At 40.2% G+C, this 20,414-nt stretch overlaps 1 protein-coding gene across 1 annotated transcript in view; it reads right to left on the minus strand.

Moving 5' to 3' along the window:
- Nucleotides 1-3,933: 3,933 nt before the first annotated feature.
- The window catches only part of rapgef5a (Rap guanine nucleotide exchange factor (GEF) 5a), a 62,032-nt gene continuing 45,551 nt past the window's right edge, over nt 3,934-20,414 (minus strand). The window contains exons 12-26 of the mRNA XM_037794572.1: nt 16,022-16,100; nt 15,767-15,911; nt 14,083-14,174; nt 13,909-13,939; nt 13,388-13,466; nt 12,921-13,070; nt 12,233-12,330; nt 11,128-11,250; nt 9,580-9,758; nt 9,387-9,477; nt 9,255-9,305; nt 9,025-9,112; nt 8,842-8,906; nt 6,586-6,640; nt 3,934-6,245 (exon numbers count right to left, since the gene is read on the minus strand). Coding sequence (XP_037650500.1) covers nt 6,127-6,245; nt 6,586-6,640; nt 8,842-8,906; nt 9,025-9,112; nt 9,255-9,305; nt 9,387-9,477; nt 9,580-9,758; nt 11,128-11,250; nt 12,233-12,330; nt 12,921-13,070; nt 13,388-13,466; nt 13,909-13,939; nt 14,083-14,174; nt 15,767-15,911; nt 16,022-16,100 — 1,445 coding nt within the window. The 3' untranslated portion in view covers nt 3,934-6,126. The remainder of the gene's footprint in view (nt 6,246-6,585; nt 6,641-8,841; nt 8,907-9,024; nt 9,113-9,254; nt 9,306-9,386; nt 9,478-9,579; nt 9,759-11,127; nt 11,251-12,232; nt 12,331-12,920; nt 13,071-13,387; nt 13,467-13,908; nt 13,940-14,082; nt 14,175-15,766; nt 15,912-16,021; nt 16,101-20,414) is intronic.

The following is a 20,414-nucleotide window of genomic DNA, read 5'->3' on the forward strand; positions in this document are numbered from 1 at the left end:
GAAGAGGATTTATTTTTGCTTGTGAGCTTCTCTCATCCATTTATATATCACTGAACACACATACAGTATAAGGGAGTCTACTATGACAGGCTGTTAGTGTATATAACATTTGGAAATGCTAGACCTCTTCTCTCTTTTGGGAAATTTGAGGTTTATATACCAAACCTTGGTGGTTTCTTCTGTCATATGAACTCTGAGGAATGCCTTTCAATATTTTTTGCCGTCTTCTATGGGATGTAAGTTGGTGACATCTGCATAGGACACAGTTGTGAGGGTAATACATTCATTCTACCCATACATGACATGGGCAAAAAAATGTTACTAATAAGATTGTTCTTGACAACTATACGTACTTTGTTTAAATTTAGCCATAATGGGTTTCTAATATTACAGTTATTCGTAGGTACGAAAAATCTAGAAGTAGACCAAGAAACAGGAAGTCAGGAAAGTTCTGTATATTCTCGCCATATCCAATTATCATAGTCATTTGTTATCAAAATAAATTTGATACCCTGACAAGGAAGCAAAGAACTGTAACACTGAAATTAAGGCTGGATTCATGAGGTTAGTAATAAACAAGAAGAACTCTGATGATCGTTTGCCAGTAATCAGTTCACTGACCCTGGGTTAATAATATATCAGCTTAATCAAGATAATAAAATCCTCCCCTAGACCAAACTTTCCAGAATTTCGCAGAGACAGTTGAAAGGCCACTTTCTTTTATATGCTTCACAGAGGGTCTTTACACTGCTGGTGTGATATCATTGGTCAAATGCACTTGACAAACACTTTCACTTGTACACAACTACACAGTGTTTGAATATAGGCCAAAAAAAAGACAACAAACTCACCCGGAGATGTCACATAAAACCTATAATTTATTAATTTCAGTCAAATGTTGACATAGTAAAACGCTGCTTTAGAAAAGACAGGTGGCTTCAGCTGTCAGAAGGTTGAGGGGACACGAGGGGAGACGTATTGCTCTGTGGTTGACTATTTTTTTCATTTACAACTAATAAATAATAACAACATACCAAACATGGGCATATATTTACACATCAACAATATTACAATAGTACAAAGCCTTCAATGTGTCCTCTCTTTGTGTTTTTTATTTTAACATGCAAACAGGTTTTAAACAACATTGCTTTAAAAAAAAAAAACGTAACTACACAGTCATGACAACGGCTGATAAAACACTAAATACACCTTCCTGTTGGTTTCCTGTCCATTACAGCATTTGACACCAGAGGACAGAGATGAGCGTCATCACACTGACTTGCTCTTCTGCTGCCCTCAAGTGGCCACAAAACATAACAACAAGTACTTTTACGTTCTAGCATTGCAGCTTCAAACCACTAACTTGTTTTCTTCTTAAGAATGCACTTCCACATTGTCAAACCTCTGAACATGGCACCTCAAAAATACATAAATAAACAATATCTTACAATAAATAAGTAATATAGCACGATTAATCTGCTCTTTGAACACAATGAGCAGAGGAGCGTTTGTGCATGTGTGCGTCATGTACAGGTTAATAGTAAAAATAACTACCACAAAGCCTTTCTATGACACTGAATATGAACAGACCATGGCTCTGTTTTATCAGCTCTAGCAGTCAAAGAGTCACTGACTTGGTTTCACAAAAAGCATCTTTAAAAGAGACTATATAACTTTGAAGAGAAGAAAAAGCAGTGTTCCTGTTATGAAAATCTGAACTCACAAGTAATGAAGAAATTTGTTGCTGACGTCAACACACTCAGGAGTTTTGCTGCTACATGGCCTGGTATGACCAGTAGCTCATGGTGGCTAATGTTAGCAACTTTTAGGTAAATATAGGGTAACGCTTCATTTTACAGGTCCGCAAAGTTCATGGTAATTAGGTGATAATTAGCAAGTAACCTATTTGAAATTTCTTTGGAATTACTGCCAAATTATCTCAATATTTACCTCAAAATGTATCAAAAAATTAAGTTATTATAAACATTATTTAATAATTATATGCTAAAATAGGGCCCTTAGGTTTGAGAAGCGGCTGTTCGCTGCTCTTCATCGGAGATGGAAAACCAAAACTAATAGAAGACACTCCTAATCAGGCACAAGTCTCACCATTGTGTGACTTATTGTCTACACAAATGTAACCTGGTAGCTAATGCAATGATTCAGGGAGTTTTTTAAGAAATTTCAAAGAAGATATATGCTAATTATTATCTATTTATAAGCAGACATGGAAATAAAGCATATCAATTAGCTTTGTATTCTTTTCCTGGAAATGTATTCAATAAAATACCAGCTATTGGGAAATAGCAGAATATAATTATTAAATAACGTTTATAATAAAGTAATTTTCGATACATTTTGAGATAAATATTGGGGTAATTTGACAGTAATTCCAAAGAAATTTCAAAAAGTTACTTGCCAATTATCACCTAATTACCATGAAATTTGCAGACCTGTAAAATGAAGTGTTACCAAAAACAGATGTATAACAGATAGTCAGGTCACTGCCGTTATGACTCTTTTCCACTTGTGCTATTATTACAGTAGCTTAGTCTTTTAGCTAAATGCTAAACTGATAAACAGTTGTTTAACATTATCCTATAAAAGCCGCAGTGCCTGCCGTTCAGCAAAAGTTACATAGTCTCCCTTTAAAGGGGAAATACACTCTCAGAATTTATGAATGTTATTCTTATAATCTTAAATGGTTGATGAAATATTTATGGATATCAGTAAGTCCTGGAAAGGAAACAATCTCAAGACTCACATGTAACACTTCCTTGAAAATAAATAGGATTCTTTAGTATTTGTTTAGATTTTACATCCACATAATAGCAAATACTTAATTGGCGCAAGGAAGCTTTCAATTTGAATTTGGGTGACCATCACAGTGTCCACAAAACATTCAGTGTCAGAGCTTCTACACGATGTTAGAGTCTCTGCTTTTAACGCACAGTGACTAAGCTGCTCATAACACACAACTTAGATTTAAAAGTGAGCCAAAGATGTATTTTGGCACTAAAACGGTTTAGGAAATCCCAATCCTCCCTTGTTCTTTTTGATTCATTATGATCTGCAGGAGAAAGCAGCTCTGTGCTCTGAAAGGCTTGGTGTTGAAATGATGATAAACACTTGTGGCAACAACATTTCTACTGTATTGCACTTTCCCCTCCGTGTTTTAGAACTATCCAAACAATGCAAGACATGCATCGCTACATAACATCTAGGAATCTCGCCTTTGATGTTTCCTCCTACTCAGCAGAAATGTACCAGTGAACAGATACAGATACAGGGCAAGGACAAAATGACACAAACACTAATAAGGTCTGCCAGATGTGATGTTGTGGTTCAAAAGTCTTGTCTTAATTTGTATGTATCATCATCACTCATATCATTTCTGAATGATTCCTCTCATGTTGCATTTCTTTCCTGGTGACTGCAGACTGAGATTAGCAACAAAACAGACTGGTGCCTCAGTGATTTGAATAACAAATAGATGTTTTTTTTCACGTCATGGCTGTGCCAACAGGAAGTTGGAGGGCCTAAATAATGAGAACCAATATTAAGAGGGATAATTGTCATTAATGGGTGAACCAAAGCTGGAAAACTCCTTCCAGACAGTCTAATTATAACGCTCTGTGCCCTTGTGCTTATATAATTCTGTCCACACCCTGTGTTGGTTTTCAGATTTTATATAAAGATGGACGACATGACAGCTCCCCAAAAGTGAAGCCAAAACATCTTGATCGCCCCCTGGTGGCTGGCTGCAGTATAGGTCATAAATCCCGCCCCTTCCATGTTAGCGGATGGGCCAAAATAAAAAGTCAAAGTACACGTCAAATAAATTTTTCTCAAAGATGGTTTCTGTGATTTTAGGTAGTTCTTATCACTCTGATGTTTGTTCAAGTGTTCATTTTTCAGATAAGTTTGGTTTTAATTAGTTATCTGATGCTATAAAAAGAAAAAAACTGGGAGTCTCTCTCGCTGACAAGCTGCAGCCGTGCTCGGCTTGCGATTGGTTCGGACGGGTGACCTCGATATCGCGGTCACTACCGATCACTACTGCGTAGACTCCGGGTCCAAATGACCTCAAAATCCAAAGGTGGCAGCTCACGTATTAGGGCTGTGACGGTGAGGATCCCAACGGTTATTGAACTTGTGACAACACCGTTGTTACCAATTACACCAGACATTTTACAAGTGAAGCTGACGGTCAACATGTGAAGCGCGTCCAGTGTCTCTTCCACTCGACGCTGCTCCGCCGCGCACACAGTCTGTGACCGCTCCGTCCTCTGCATGACGATTGCCTCATTAACATTATGGTTCCCTTATAGCATAGGGTTTGAATCTGAAATATTGCCAAATAGGCGATATTGCTTTTCGCTTTGACACCAAATCCTCCGTCATTGTCTTGTCTGTCAACTCTCTGTCATCCGGTGTGTGTGAAATCGGAGTCCTGCTGCTCTGTGCTGAGACTTCGTACGGAGCAGACACTTTCACTTTCAGTTTGTAGTGTCCGTCATCCCAATATGTATTGATAACACGGCGTTGATACGCGAAAATGAACTAAATTGGTTTTATTTCTGCAAAAAAAGCAAAACGATGGTGGGGGCAGTGGGCAAGTAATGTAATCAGTGTGTGCCCGAACACTGCGTAACACCGATAACGCCGACTACCGCGGTAAGTCTATCTCGTATCCCAGATATTTTGGCTTCACTTCTGTACAGTGGGAGGAAGTGGAGACGCGTCATCCATCTTTATACACAGTCTATGGTTTTCACATACAGTTTACACGAGAACACCTCTGAATGAAGTGATATTTTCAGTCAGTAAAAATGAATGTCAAAATCTCCTCATGAACATGATTTTGTTGAATAAAGCTATTTCTTTAACAAAGGTCTGCGGTGCTTGACTTTATCTGTTGACATAATATAACAGAAAAATAGCTCTATGATGGGGCTGTGTTTCCATAGCAACCCAGGGAAAGTGGGATACCATCACACACACACACACTGAGTCTGATCTGCTTGACTTGATCAGACCAAATTTTGTGGTTGAAAAAATACACACTGCTTCCTAAAACAAACCAAGAGATCTACAGTACGTCTACGCTGCAGGACTCAAGCGTGACATTTGGCACTGAAAAATGTATAGGTCCATATTATATACAACGTAAAATTATCATTATCTATTCACACAAAAACATCATAGAGAAGAGTGCATGAGGAGTGTTTGGCTAAAAGTCAACCAGGACTCTAAAAGGTAACGGAGAACCAAAACATATTCACTATTCATCAACAGATTTTTGAACTCTGGTGCGTTCAGGAGAGCTCGAGTTTTTAAAACATTGCAGTCAGTCAATAAAAACCTCTCACAATGCTCCCTTCGCATGCCAGACACTGCACCTTTTGTCACTAAAAAAAGGCTAAAAGTATGTTAAAGTGTTGTACTATTTCAGCCCTGGCTGCTGCTTGCGTTACATAATATGCTACCACACAATAACCAGAAAAAGCTCCACATCATCAACACCTAAATAACTATATGGCATGTATCCTGGATGTACATGCATCACGAGGCAGGTATGTGATATGCAGATGAAATCATGTGAGACCATTGATGGGGCAGATTGTGGCCATCAGGTTATAAACACATCTCTACTTTTGTGTTTGTAACTGATGAAGAGGCTATCAAGTCCTTGTTGACCTCTGAGCGGCTGGACGAGACTTGAAAGACAGAAATAAAGGAACATTCCACCTGCTAAACAGGCTCATAAATAACCAAAAGCTCATCACAAGAACAAAAACACGGGCATATTCAGTCCAATAGATACTGTACAAACTAATTACAGCCTTCTCTTCTCTTTGTATCAGTTTGGCAGCGCAGAATCTCCTCCTGTTAAACCATAAATCCTTTATAAACACATGTTCGGTGTTATAAAGCCGTTAGAGAGCAGACAGAGTGCAGCTCTGTGTCAGAACACATGGCACCTTATTGTCCACTTGGCACCACTGCTGGTAGTGTGATTTCGTTGCTGTACAAAGCATCCTCCACATCACACACACTCGTTGCGAGCATTTCCACTGCGCTGTGTGTGTGTGTCTATGAAGGTACGTGTGTGTGTGTGTGTCTTTAAGCACGTGGCTCGAGCTTGTGTGACAGCTCGAAAAGCGTCTGTTGATTGTCGATAATATGCAGGTACTGAACGCTCGCCCTCACCTCCGCACTGTCGACCCCGATCACCTCGTTGCCTGAGAGACCAACACAAAGCGCGCACATTAGTCACACAGAAGAGTTTTTTTCTACGCTGGAGAACACACGCATTTGGTACAAACACAGACTGCATTATGGCCTTATAAAGAGAGTAAAAGACTGTCTGGAAACGGTTGCTTAGAAACTGTAAGAGCAAACTGAGTGGTACAGGTGCTGTACAACAACTCGGCTGCAGATGGCGGTAGATTCCTCACAATGAATGGTCACAAGAGAGTAGAATGTGAGCCTGAAGGGCCCCTGTAAGTACGCCTGTCTTATAATTTGTGATGTTAGGATTGTTGCAACCAACAGGATTCACTTAGAAGTGAGAAGACTCACCTGGCTGGTCGCTTTGGCAGTGGCGAATCATTCTCACTGTGTCTGCGATCATGTGCTGTTGGTTTAGGAGAAGACATGTTGCATCAGTGCAATACCAAACAGTCATCGCAATATGATATTATATTGATTCTTTGGACAACAATACAATGTTTGCTGATATCACAAAGTCTGCCACGATGATTGACATGAGACAATATCATATGCCTATTTCACACAATCAGTTACATTTATATAAACTCACAAAAAGCTAAAATAAGATTTGCCAATTTTATTTCTGGGCTCTGTAGGAAGGAGGTGCACTTGGACAGAAATGGTGACAGATGTGCCATGGGAATTTCAAAATAAAGGCGGATCTTGAAGATGACAATATGTATTGATGTTTTCACTTTGCATCGATGACATTGGATCGTTGATCATTGAATCGCTCCATTGATCCAGATCGATGTATCGTTACACCCCCACTGCCCCATAGCACTAACTATCAACAAAGCTGCTACCTCAGCTATCACCTACTGAACCCTGACCTGATTTTTTATGGCAATATAACTGTAAACATGCAACAGTCTTACTTTTAGTGATGGTGCATTGAGGTCAAAGCCCGCAGTTAAAAAGAAAACATGGCACTTGTGCAAAACAGAGCTTGTTCTCAGAGAATTTCCCCTATATAAATAAAGGTTTCAATGAACTCGTTGATCTGTAACAGCGCTCTGAGACCTCCGTCATTGGTCACTGCCTCCTGCAGCAGTTTTCTCCCCTCAGACCAGACAAATTCACCCGTTCCACTAATGTGAATCATGTTTTTAATGACTTAGCTAGCCAGTAATCCTGTTTCAATGTCTTTCTCCTACCGCCACCCAGGAATGACTTTAGCTAAAGTTGGCAGTGATGCATTTAAAGCAATTGCAACGGCGTTAAATGCATTCTGCAGTGTTATGTGGTTGTTCATTAATACAAATAGCACAGTGATTACTTTGCCAGGATTGGTGACTGCTACATAATACACATACCAGGGCTTCCCTGGCTTTCTCGAAGCCAGTGGGAAACCTCCGGGTCTGAAAAGTGAAGCCAATGAGGAAGTGCCTTAAACTTGCATTCTTTCTAATAGCCAGCAGGGGGCGACTCGTCTGGTTGCAAAAAGAAGTCTGATTGTATTAAGGTCTTTGAGAAAATGACCCTACTTCTCCTTTCATTTATTACCTCAGTAAACATTGTAAACATGAGTTGATGGTCTCAATCTCTAGTTTCAAGTCTTCTTCAATACAGCATGATGTTCATTTAGTAAATTATGGTCCCATTTAGAGTCAAATTGACCATAAAGCAGGAGATGCTTTAGGGCGTAGCTACCTTCTGATTGACAGGTCACAACCACGGCGTTGTCTGTGTTTTCGTCTTAGAACTTTAACCCTTTCACAGTGTGTTTTCAGTTCATCAAAGTTAATTATGAAATTGTCTTATTTAGCGTTTGGTTGTACTTAGCTCCACCCTCTCGTGTCACTTCTGGTTCCACAAAACTAAGATGTCGACGGCCAAAATACAGACATCAGGGCTTCAAAACGACAGTCCACAAACCAATGGGTGATATCACGGTGACTATGTCCACTTCTTATATACAGTCTGTGCTCGATGCACACTCTTTTGGGTGAAATGTGTGTCCAACTTGTGGTTGTCAAAGTAACTTCAGGCTGTGTCTGACCTGCAGTGTAGCGGTGAGTATTTTTCCTCACACATCAGCACCTGATTGTGACGGATTAGGCCGTTTATTATTTTCCTCTCCCAACTAGTAAAAAAGAATCTGAAAGTTTTGCCTTCTTTTTGGCGACATGCTGCTCTGATTAATTACTGTGAAGCAAACGTGTGATGGGAGCAGCTGTGGCTCAGCAGGTTGAGCTGTTCGTCCCCTAATCGCTAGGTTGGCAGTTGGATCACCAGCTTCTCTTGTCCACACGTCGAGATGCCCTTGGGCAAGACCCTGAATCCCAAATTGCTCCTGCTGGTTAGGCCAGCACCTTGCATGTTAGCTCGCTGCCATCCATCCGTGTGTGTGTGAATTAGAGGCAAATTATAAAATGGCGCCATATAAATTACTACATTTACAATTTGTGTGATCAAACAATCACCTGTTGATGCATCTCATCTTGTTATGAATGTAGTTACTTGATGACAATTTAAACAGTCGCCTCACTCATTTAATATGTGGCCTTTGCTGTGTGACATTTTGAAACTCAAACACTGAAAGACTTTACAGAACTGACTCACCAGCTTCTCAAAGTTGACCAGGTTGTCGTGGAAGGTCTTATTTCCCTCGTGGATAAATGTGATATCTAAGAGCAGAGGACAAGTTTATTATTATTGGTTCATTCACCAAAAGCAATTAAGTGTGTGTGTGTGTGAGTATGTGTGTGTGTGTGTGTGTGTGTGTGGAGGGGTTACAGATGATACCTTTCAGGAGAAGAGGCATGAAAGGGATCTTGGGAGGCTTCATCTTCTTGAAGGCTTCCCTATAGGCTTTGTGGTTCAGAGATGGATCCTGAAGAAAGATGAAGGAAGAGAGAAAACAGAGTGAAAGGAATAGGGTTGGGAAAGGAGAAGAGATTTAAAGATTTGATTATCAAATCAGGAATATATTTCAAGCTCTGCATCTATCTCCTTCTCTGTTGAGTAAGACTCACCGTGATGAGCTCCAACTCTGAGAAAATTTTCTTGAACTTCCCCGGACATTTCTGAAAGGAAGGTGTTTGGTCAGAATCCAATTTAAAACGTGTGTATAAATACACTAAATATGCAACAGCACACACACATACCTCCCAGGTTTGGTTGAGTCGGCTGACAGCTGCTGTGTTAAGACCCATGATGATGGCAAACGCAGAGTTCAAATTTCTTTGGGCTTTACAACTATAAATACACAAAAATGCATAAAAAAATTATATATATCATAGTACATAGAAGTATTGATGCATTTGATACATGAGCTTTTATTCGCTTGTGTGTTCTTACTGAGCTGCGATCTTGATGAACTTCTTGAGCAGCTGTACTCTCTTGTTGAGCGATACACACATGAGCACCTCGGACATGACCCACTGCTGGACCTCGTTACAGCGCTGCAGCAGGACTGAGAGCGCCGCTGTGTGGCCGGTACCAGGAACACGGCTGAGGGTGTAGTACGCCAGCTCCTGCTGCATGTGGAGGCGATGGAGAGTGTGAGTGAAAGACATCAAGCTTTTTAGAAAAATTACCCGAAATATATAGTCCCATTTTCCAGCTCTGTCTCCTAAAAATTACGTTCCCATACAACAAAAACTGCATTTTGAATGACTTTTTCAGGGAAACTATTGGTATTTTGTCGCAGATTAGATAGTTTGTTTTTGACGTATCACAAATACATTTCAAGGTTCTTTATTTGTCATTTGCTCATAAAATATATAAGTATGTATAAAAGGAGAAAGCACACAAGTAAATGTATAATCAAAATGATAATCTAAGGAATAAAATAGTGCAGTTAAAATATAGGGCTTAAATATAAACATAAGTAAATATAAAATAGTAATGTAAATGTAAATTTGTGGAAGACAGTATTTCAGATGGGAAAGCTGAATGAAAACAGGATGTAGTATGTACACTACATGCATGATGAGATGTAATATATGTACACAGAGGTGTAAACAGGAATGTATGTATAGAGAAGAAATGAACATGTATATATACAGTATACACAGAGGTGTAACAGTTTGTAAAACAGTATGTTAAGTATATAAAGGTAAATAAAGTGACAATGGTGGACAAAGTGAAAACATTTGTAATGATAGTCCACAGAAGTCTGCGTAGGGAGGAGATTGCGGAGGTGTATGGGTCAACGAACACCAGACTTTCGCCCAGAAGGCAGCTGTTTCCAAAAGTCAATGTATACTTATTTTAATCATGATGTTTTTTACTAAATTTATCCAAGTAGTTTTTTTTGTCTAAACCTAACAAAGTACTTTTGTTACGTTTTTGTTGTTTTGTTTCAATTTGCAACATTAACCACATGATTAAAACTGTTTAAACCTGTGACCGTAGTCTGGGAGAAAACACATTTCCCTCAAAACGTATTTGAGAATGCAGTTTAGTTGTATGGAAACTTGATTTTGTAGAAGACACGGTTGCATTTTCAGAGCCCAAGGTGACATCTTGAGATCACTCGTTTTGTCCAACCAACAGTCCAACCAACAAAAACAGCAATTGCTCACATTTGAGAATGGGAAAAAACATTGTCTAGATTTCCTAAAGATACAGTGACATCCACATAACAGTGTAAGATGCAGCCTGTGTCTCCTCATCGGTGCTATGCTTCAGCATTTTCACCACACATATCCAGCTCTTCCTTACAGCTGCTCTGAACACTTTCTGTACTCATGATCCAGTAAGTCTTGTAGAGCATTTGCACTTTCAGTGTTTATGTTCCAGCACTCTCTGCCATGAATATTAATTTATTATAAACAATGTGCACACACCACATGCATATATTTGAGTGTGTGTGTGTGTGTTTGTGTGTGTGTGTGTGTATACCTCGTGGACGGATTTGAAGAGGCTCCAGTCCAGGTGTGTGAGAGCAGCTGCCACATCCCAGGTGTTAATACCCAAGAGTCGCACCGGCCTCCTGCTTAGCTCAGCACTGTCTGTTAAAGGAGGCTGCACACACAAAGGAAATTATGTAGAAAGACACAAAAAAGCAGTACATACTGTACATGCACACAGATGCTGTATATCTACAGGAATAGGGCTATCTCTAAATAAGCAATAGCAACAATATCTCACCTTCACAATAACCTACAGAACAATGAGGCTGTGGGGGAAAGAAACAATATAGCACAGAGCCATTAGAGCCTCCTGGCTGCATACAAGCAGAGCTGTAAGCTGAGAGGGGAGCAGTGATTCATACAACACAATTGCTCCGTACAGCTCTGGTTACAGGTCACCGTATTAACTAAAATTCTGCATTTGAGAGCCTGATAATTGATATTAACTCAGCAGACAATATTCTAAATAACACTAAATACTGCATGCCTACCAGCCTACTAGGAGGACAGTAGATTCAATTAAATTGGTCTAATGTGGAGCATCAACTGGTTTGTTAATGACAGGCTGCTAAATATACCGATCCAACAAGAAACCAGAATCCCTAGGACTGCAGTTTGTAAAATGCCTAATATTGCAAAAATGATTTAAGGATTCACAGCTGAAGCTCCACTGTGAAAAACATGCCATTACAGAGCAACACTTCGCCCTGATACAGCACTTTTCAATCCTGCTGTCACATGTTGGGCAACAACAAAATAATTGTGGCTCACACCTTTACTCTCCTACTGAGTCAGAGTCAATAACAATCACCTGGCCTAAGTCTTTCCGGCTTGCTTATAATGCATGACTCACCGTAACACTTTGAAAATATGTCAGTTGGGGATTTAAAATAATAATTTTCATGCATGATTTAGCCAGAAGATGATGCAGAGGCAAGGGACAATATCAGAGGCAGCAAGTGATCACACATTTGAGAGGTCGTGGTTTGCTTTAAACCTGCAAGCTGCATCTTTAGCCTCTATAAATGCTTATGAAAAACTGAGATTGAGTGTTACAGAATGACACAAGCACAAACAACAGAGCATTTACATACCAGAATCTCAGTGAGATCCCTGCGACAGGCCACAAGCTTTCCCTGTGGGGTCATAGACTCTGAATACACACAGTCGCTGGGCTGTAACACCCTCCGCTCTGCAGACACAAAGAAAAGAGAGAGATGATGATAACAATTTAGAGTCAAGAGTGTAGAACGGTGATTCCCAACCAGGGGTACTTGTACCCCAGGGTGTACTTGTGAGGTTGCCAATGGGTTCGTGGAAGGATTGTTGAGTAGCTCTAGTTTAATCCATAAATGATTAAAATAGATAGCTAAGTAAAAGTAACAAAATAAACAGCTGAAATAGTTAACGTTAACTAAAAGTAATGAATAAACGGTTGAACTTGTTAACATTAGCTACAAATAAGGAATAAACAGTTGAAATAGTTAACGTTAAACAGTTAACGTTAACTAAAAGTAATTAATAAACAGTTGAAAAAGTTAACGTTAACTAAAATAACAAATAGACGGTTGAAATAGTTAAACGGATAAATGGTTAATATAGATAGCTAATTGTAATGGTTGAAATAGATAAAAGTAATGTAGAAAATAGCTATAGGTAATAGATAAATGGTTAAAATAGTTGGCCTAAAGTAAATCGATAAATGGTTGTAAGAATGTAAACTTGATCAAACCCACCTGATCACTGTCATGCATTTCTTTGTGTGTTTATGTGTGTGTGTACCTCCAGTTTGCGTCGCCACGGCAACCACCATGTCTTCTTCTGCTCTGTCCATCTTCTGACCCACAATCCTTAGCAGCTCATGGGCCTCCAGTGAGGGGTGTGTTTGGACACTCAGGTAGGAGTCAGCGCTCACATGCACGCAACAAATGACTGGAAGATATATAGAGATCGTTCGTAGGTCAGTGAATGTGTTTATGTAACTCAGTAGATGGCTAAAACTAAAATGCTGAAATACTGTCAAATTATAATGAAGCAGATGCAGAAAGTATTTACTGAGAGAGAGTTCATGTTTGTCAAGTACTCAAAGCAAACTAAAAAAACGAAACATTCTGTATTTAAGCAATTTGCATGGGCGCATTGAAATTAAAACTCATAGACTGTCATTATGCATAATTGTTTACAGTCATGGGCAGTGGGTTTTGTGTTGTGTACGTGTGTGTGTGCATGTGTCTGTGTCTGTTACTCACCCTCTCTAGAATCAGTCGGTGGACTTCGGAGTTGCAAACAGTTTTCCTTCAAACTCAACTGCTGATACATTTGTTTACTCTGACGGAGAGAGAGCAGAAGAAACATGATGAGATGTAGAATATTGTATGTTTATTCACTGAATATGGTGATGCACTGGTAACATCTGCACCTGTACAGCTCAGATCTAAGTATTACAGTTGAACCTCTATGGGCTTAACTTATTTTACAATCTAAATTCATGATATATGAATGGCATGAATGGCTAATTTAAGTACTGGTATTGATACTTAACATTGGCTGACATAATCATGAACTTGGTACTTTGACTGGTTTTGAAAAAATCACATCACAGCACCTCTAATATTTACAAAATTGTATTTTTAAGAATACCATTAAAGCATTTGAAAGCTAGAGGTACAGGTTTTGAGGTCACATCAGTAAAGTGTAGTGGACAGTCTCAAGCAGCATGGGTGTAGTAAATATTCCCTCTCATCCACCATCCCCCCTATCTCTGGCTTACCTTTTGGTTTGGAGGGCAGTCATCGACGGTGCTACGAGAAAGAAACAAGCACAACGGTGAGGAGGGATGCAGGCAGGCATGGAACAACAACAATACACACACACACACAGTGACAGGCGGTCATATTTAATACAGAGAACAAAGTCCTTGTGCAGCAGAGACAAACACACTTACTGTCTGCGACGCAGAAGTTTCTGGAACTCCTTCAGGTCTTTCTCCAGTGTGGGGAACTCATACAGATCTTCTAAAACACACCTGTACAGGGTCTAACAGAGAGAGTGAGAGAGAGAGAGAGAGAGGGGGAAACAATCATTGTTAACATTTGTTGATTGATGGTTAAATATGTTTGTTTGGTCCATCAGGAAGGCTGGTAATAGCATCTGAATGCCTCAAGTCTCTGGTCTTTGGATGGTCTCAGACTTTGGCTCTGCTATCCACCAACTTCAGTCTCTAACCATCATAGTATCCATCTTAGGTGAAGCAACCTTTTAACCCTACCGGTGCTTATGGAAGGTGAGCCTAAAAGCTCAGTTTCATACACTGTCAATAAATACTACTTTCCATAAACATTTCTGTTTGTTAGTGAAACAATGACAAGAAGGACAAAGAGGCAAAGATAAGGTGTCACATATGACAACATGGCATTAACATTACAGTCTGTGCAGCTCATTTACTGTGTTAATGATGCTGCGTAGGTAGATTACATTAAAGAAACATCAGACTAATTCTGTACCTTGTACTTAAATGGGTGACTAGGCACGCTCTGTGTGTGTGTGTGCATGGCAGAGAATAAGTAAGTAGCATGAAAGCTCAGGAGGCAGCAACACTAACAACTTGCAAGGATACACACACACACACGTCTCCAAACACCTGCTTATCGCTGTCATTGACCCACCGTAGCCTCCCATCCCAATTCCCCCTCTCATTCCTCTGTTACTAGGCAACCATCACCTGGGTTACGCACTCCGTATGAGATTATTATACCCATGCCAACCCTCGCACTTTTGGTTTCCGTGGCAACCCGGCACCGAGCAACGTAACCGCCAGGTTACGGAGGGACAAGCGATTGGGGAGTGTGTGTGCGCTGGCTTGTTGTGGGTGAGCGTCTGGACGAGCACACGTGTGTGTTTTGTTTCTCTTTCAGTGTCACGGTTGTCAAAGGGATTCAAATCCAATTCAGACGAACATGTAGAAATATAGCAGGAACGCAGAGGATACAAGCAGCATTTGTTGTGAGAAACGTGACACGAAGTATCTGTGTGTGTATGTTTTCAATGCCCATGATGTCCTGTGCAGATATTGTATTTTGTACATACAATAAGTGGCAGGATAATGATTGTTTTGCTAATTTTACGTGTTACTTGTTATTAGATGTTAATAATTCTAATGGTTATCTTGTATTAGTCTCTGAAAGAAAAACATACAGCCACATATTAAGATTATAGCCCCCATTCCTCATATGATACACCATGAAAGTGCCCGTATTCTTTCTCTTTCTTTTTAGTTTGCTTTGTCAGAAGGATGACATAAAAACATCAACAAGGTTCCCCTGTGGGAGAAAGACGAAACACAGTTCAGTTTAACAGGAGATGCAGCAAACAAAAAGATCAGACACACAAATACACTTTTCAGTTCTCTCCGCAAAACGCTTGATGTCCTGTCCTGTCGTGCAGAACTAGAGGAAGGACAACCCCATTTTAGAACAAGACAGAGAGACAAATGAAGATGAATGAGGCGTCTTATGTCCTTCAGTGACATGTGAGAGAGGACACCAGAGGATCAAACTCATTAAACCCTTGAAATACAAGAGAGAGAGAGAGAGAGAAGAAAGATTAAATGTGGTGATGAAGGCGAGTACCTTCATGAAGCTCCTGACGTGCTCCTCTTCCTTCAGGAAGTCCTTGTAGAGTCTGCTCCAGTGGGAGACCAGCTGCAGTACCTTGCGCTTCCTGAAGAGGGCGTCTTTGCCCTCCTCCTGGCCCCTGCAGCGGGCGCTGCTATAGGTGAGAGAGGTCAAGGAGACAACGAAGAGCAGTGCGGAGGCTGAAAGGATATATGTGTGTGTGTGTGTGTGTGTGTGTGATTATGTGAGTGTCTTTTCCAGTAAGGATATTGTCCCAGCAGAGCCTGACAGAGGTCATTGGTGGACATGAATACCAGGTAGGTCAACAGGAAGTCATCCAGCAGCATTTCTGAAACACAGGAAACAGATCATCAGTCACTTCCAAGGCCTTCACCGGCAAAGGGGTCAAAGTTTTCAACTTATTTGTGGAATTGAGATGTGAAAAGTCACATTTTCCCTCCGTCTGCATTACTTACTAATGAATGGTTTCCTCTATGCGTCAGCCACATTACAAATAGACTTTAACCCCTCAACTTTAAGAATGATCCTTCCCATTTTCCCCTTTTTCATTTTTAATAAAGTAGCTTTAAATTAGTGATAATAAGTTATTGTATATCAACAATGGATCTACCTCAGTATCAGTATTGTGACAATATTGTAGGGTTGACTATTGGAGCTTTTACAAATTATTTAGACAATGAGATTTTTGATAAATAATCATCAGTAATGTGGATATAAGGACTGAGTGATAATAGAACAGCTACAACAGTCTGGTGATGCAGCCTTTAAAATCAGGAAAAGACAACACTTTTGCCAAATCAAGATATCCAAAATCTAACACAATATCTAGTCTCTTATCACGATACAGATATTATATCGATATACTGAATATTGCCCAGCCCTAATCACGATAAAGAGGTTACGATTCAATATATTACGGTATATTGTGATACTGTAAGCAAGGTGATATATTGCGATTTTTTTAAAATCTAATATTAGCAAAACTGTCATAGTATAAAAAACACACCACCATATCCATAAAATCTGAGTAAAAGAAGTTAATTTTTTATGCAATCAGAACAGTGGGATCTGCGTTTGCATTTATCACAGTACCTGTAACATCCAACATCATAGCAGTACTTGTTGTGCAATCTGAGCCACAACTATTAATTAAAAAACAATAGTGTTTTTGAGAACTGATACAGTATCACAAAACATAATGGTTGCGTCTGAAATACCATACTAACATGCTATTTAGTACGCTAAAACACTATGTGCGATTTTTTAGTATGTCCAAAAACTATTTCTATTTCTGGTGAGATATTGCAGTATGCAAACGCTGGACACTATGGTGGCATAAATATCCCAAAATGCCATGCAGTAGTGTCGACAACATTCATAACAGACACTGACGGATCGCTCTGTAACGTCAATAACGCATCAATTTAACTGTAAGTATAAAATTTCCCTTTGCTAGGCGTACGTAATATATATTTTTAAATCAGTTCAGACTTTATGATTCTCACAAATTGTCGTTTTGGTCACATGAGGTTGGCACGGGTTACCATGGTTACACGTCTCCAACCGGCAAGGAGGCTCTCAGGAAGTGACGACGTAAATTACTGCTCAGTGTGTCCGAATAGATAAATACTACTGTTTGAACGATAGTACACATATTGGGTATATGGTGCATAGTATGTGATTTTGGACAAATCCAACATTGCGATACTCAAGTGAATTGATATTTTCCTACTCCCCTACATATAACTATGTGTAATCTGAAAGGGGCTGCTGATGGACAAAGTTAGCAACTAGCTGGTGGACATCGTGGAACATTTAGCAGCTTAAGAGCCACATATTTCCCTCAGGAGTTGGTGGTGACCCAAAACAGAGATAAAAGGAAAGTGAATATTGAACTTTCATTCATTACGTAACCAGAAACATTTATTTATGTCTTTATGACTGTTGGATGTTTAAATATGCAACTATGCAAATACAAACATCCTTCATGTCTTGTGCATATTTTCATACACATTTCCGGAAAATTCAGCCTGACATATTTGGTATCTTTAGAGACTTTGGGATCCCCACGAGAAGTCAAAATAAAGTTCTGTGGGTTCGACCAAAGTCTGGTTGCACAGCATGAGTTTGGGTTTGAAGATGTTAAAGCTTGCTTGGTTATGGTGCCAGCCACTGCCAATCAACACCCACACAGTCCTGATGAAGATTATCTGAGTTTAATAAATTACACCTAAAGATGCTCCCCCCCGACTATAAGCTTTGATTGTTGCTTATTTTGTCAAGAATATTTAACAGAGAAATACTTCAGATTTGAAACCAGGCTTTAAGAAGAAGCTAGGTAAACATTTCTTTCTCTTGGCTCATATTCAAAACAACTTCAAAAACTAAAGAATTACATCAGTGGAGAGCAAGCAAAAGTGAGACGGCAAGAGTGTGTGTGCGTGTGTGTGTGTGAGACTCAGCAGGTGTTCAATGGGTAAGAACCGAATATAAACAGCCCTCGTGGCAGATGGGTAATGAGCCGTTGTTGGTGGTGTGAGGGAGCTGTGATGTGTGTGTGTGTGTGTGTGTGTGTGTGTGTGTGTGTCAAACTCTTTCCCTGGGAAAATGTGTGACCCAAATATGGCTCTGTCGGGCAGAGAGCAAAGAAATCAATTATAGAAGACCAAGCAAAGGCTGCTGCATTAATATTTGATCAACTGTCTTCTCTTTAGAAATAAAAATACAACTTTTCTCAAGACATATTTTTAGGCAGGTCTGACTGAGCTCATCACTTTTTCAAAACCCTGTTGACTTTCTGTAGCGCTCCTTCTTGACCAGCTATCAGTCTTTTTTTTCTATTTCTTACTCTCTCCATCAAACTCTCCTTGTCCGCCCCCCTTCCCCTACACCTCCATTTTTCATTTTCTCCTTCTCGGCGGTTACATTTCCTCCCGCTACTACTCCCCTCCTACGCTCGCCCTCTCTCAGCTCTCTGTGATGATAAATATCCATTTTTATCTTCAACATATGCCCTCTGCGTTTGCCCGCTGGCACGCACAAAGTCAAACACATGCACTCATAGACACAGCAACACACACACACATGCACGCACACAGCACCCTGATGAATAACTCATTCAGTTCTGACCTTGGGGTCTTTATCTCTTGTGAGAGAGAAAGGAAAAAGAGAGAGAATGTGTGTGTGCTGAACTAATCGCAGTAATCTGCTGCTGTGTTTTTTGTTGTGTGTGTGTGTTTTTTTTATGTGTACGTGTGGAGGGGTGGTGGTTGGGGTAATCGCTCTCTCTCTGTGTGGAAGCGTGTTCGAGCCTGTTCAACATGCTGCACAGCTAAGCCCACTAAAACGGCACACTGATGCTCAGCACCACCCCAGAGGGCCTACACACGCACACGCACACGCACACGCACACACACAACCTCATGCTTATTCAGCGCACACAGACCGAAAGATAGACACACAGATACAGAGACAAAGACAGCCAAACATGCACATACACTCTTGATCTGCATCCCTGCTTCTGCCGCCTTACAAAAAAAAAATAAAGCAGTGTGTCTTTTCCGTCTTCGGTGAATAAATATCAGGCGGTCCTCCTGCACAAAGACCATCTCAGTTCTCTCCTACATTCATCGCTCTCCCTCTTTCTTCCTTTGCTTCCTGCAACTCAGTGAGATGGCTCCCTGTGGACTGCTGGGAACTGGTGGTGCTGAGGAATTGATACATAAAGACGCCTTGTCTTAAAACGGTGTGAAAATGCGCAAGAGCAGGGTTTTTATAAAATACAGGTTGGGACCCAGATGTCGCTGTGTGATAAAAGTATTACTTTACTGGACCTGGGCTCCATGGTGATGCTGAATATTATTTATTTGAATCCAGTGGACGAAGAAGTCTAGATCCATCGACTATGACAATAAATCAGTTTCTTTTTTCTTTTTAAAGGACCAGTGTGTAACATTTTGGGGGATCTATTATCAGAAATGGAATATAATATTCATAACTGTGTTTACATTAGTGTATAATCACCTAAAACTAAGAGTCGTTGTAGCTTAGAATGAGACCTTCATATCTATATAGGGGAGCAGGTCTTCTTCACGGAGTCCACCATGTTGCTCCAGCATGTTTCTACAGTAGCCCAGAACGGACAAACCAAACACTGGCTCTAGAGAGAGCCTTAAGTGTTTTTACATTACCTAAAGGCCACCGTAGTTCTCCGACACGCTTGTGAAACTGCGGTAATGTGAGCCGCAGAGTGCAAAACCGTGGTACCGCCAGCCGCCGTCTGACTTCCGTTGCTCCTAAAGTAGTGATATTATGGTAAGGATGGCCTCTGAGCGAGGCGAACAGCGTTACCACGGTTTTGCACTCGGCGGAGAAAACATATATTCTCATCATCATGATCTTACCAACTTACCAACTCTCGCGAGATGGTTAAAGTTCGGCTCACGTTACCGCATTCTTGGAAAGGGAGCAGTGAGCGGAGGGGTACTCACTTGGTTGCAATCTGCAACCACACCACTAGATGTTGCCAAATCCTACACACTGTACCTTTAACTGTGCAGGAATGATTATTTGACTTTAACAGCATGAAAAGGACAAAAACCTTTACTCTCATCACAATTATTTTCAAATAATCCTAAAACGA

Source organism: Sebastes umbrosus, chromosome 15, assembly GCF_015220745.1.
Source record: "Sebastes umbrosus isolate fSebUmb1 chromosome 15, fSebUmb1.pri, whole genome shotgun sequence".
NCBI lineage: Eukaryota > Metazoa > Chordata > Actinopteri > Perciformes > Sebastidae > Sebastes > Sebastes umbrosus.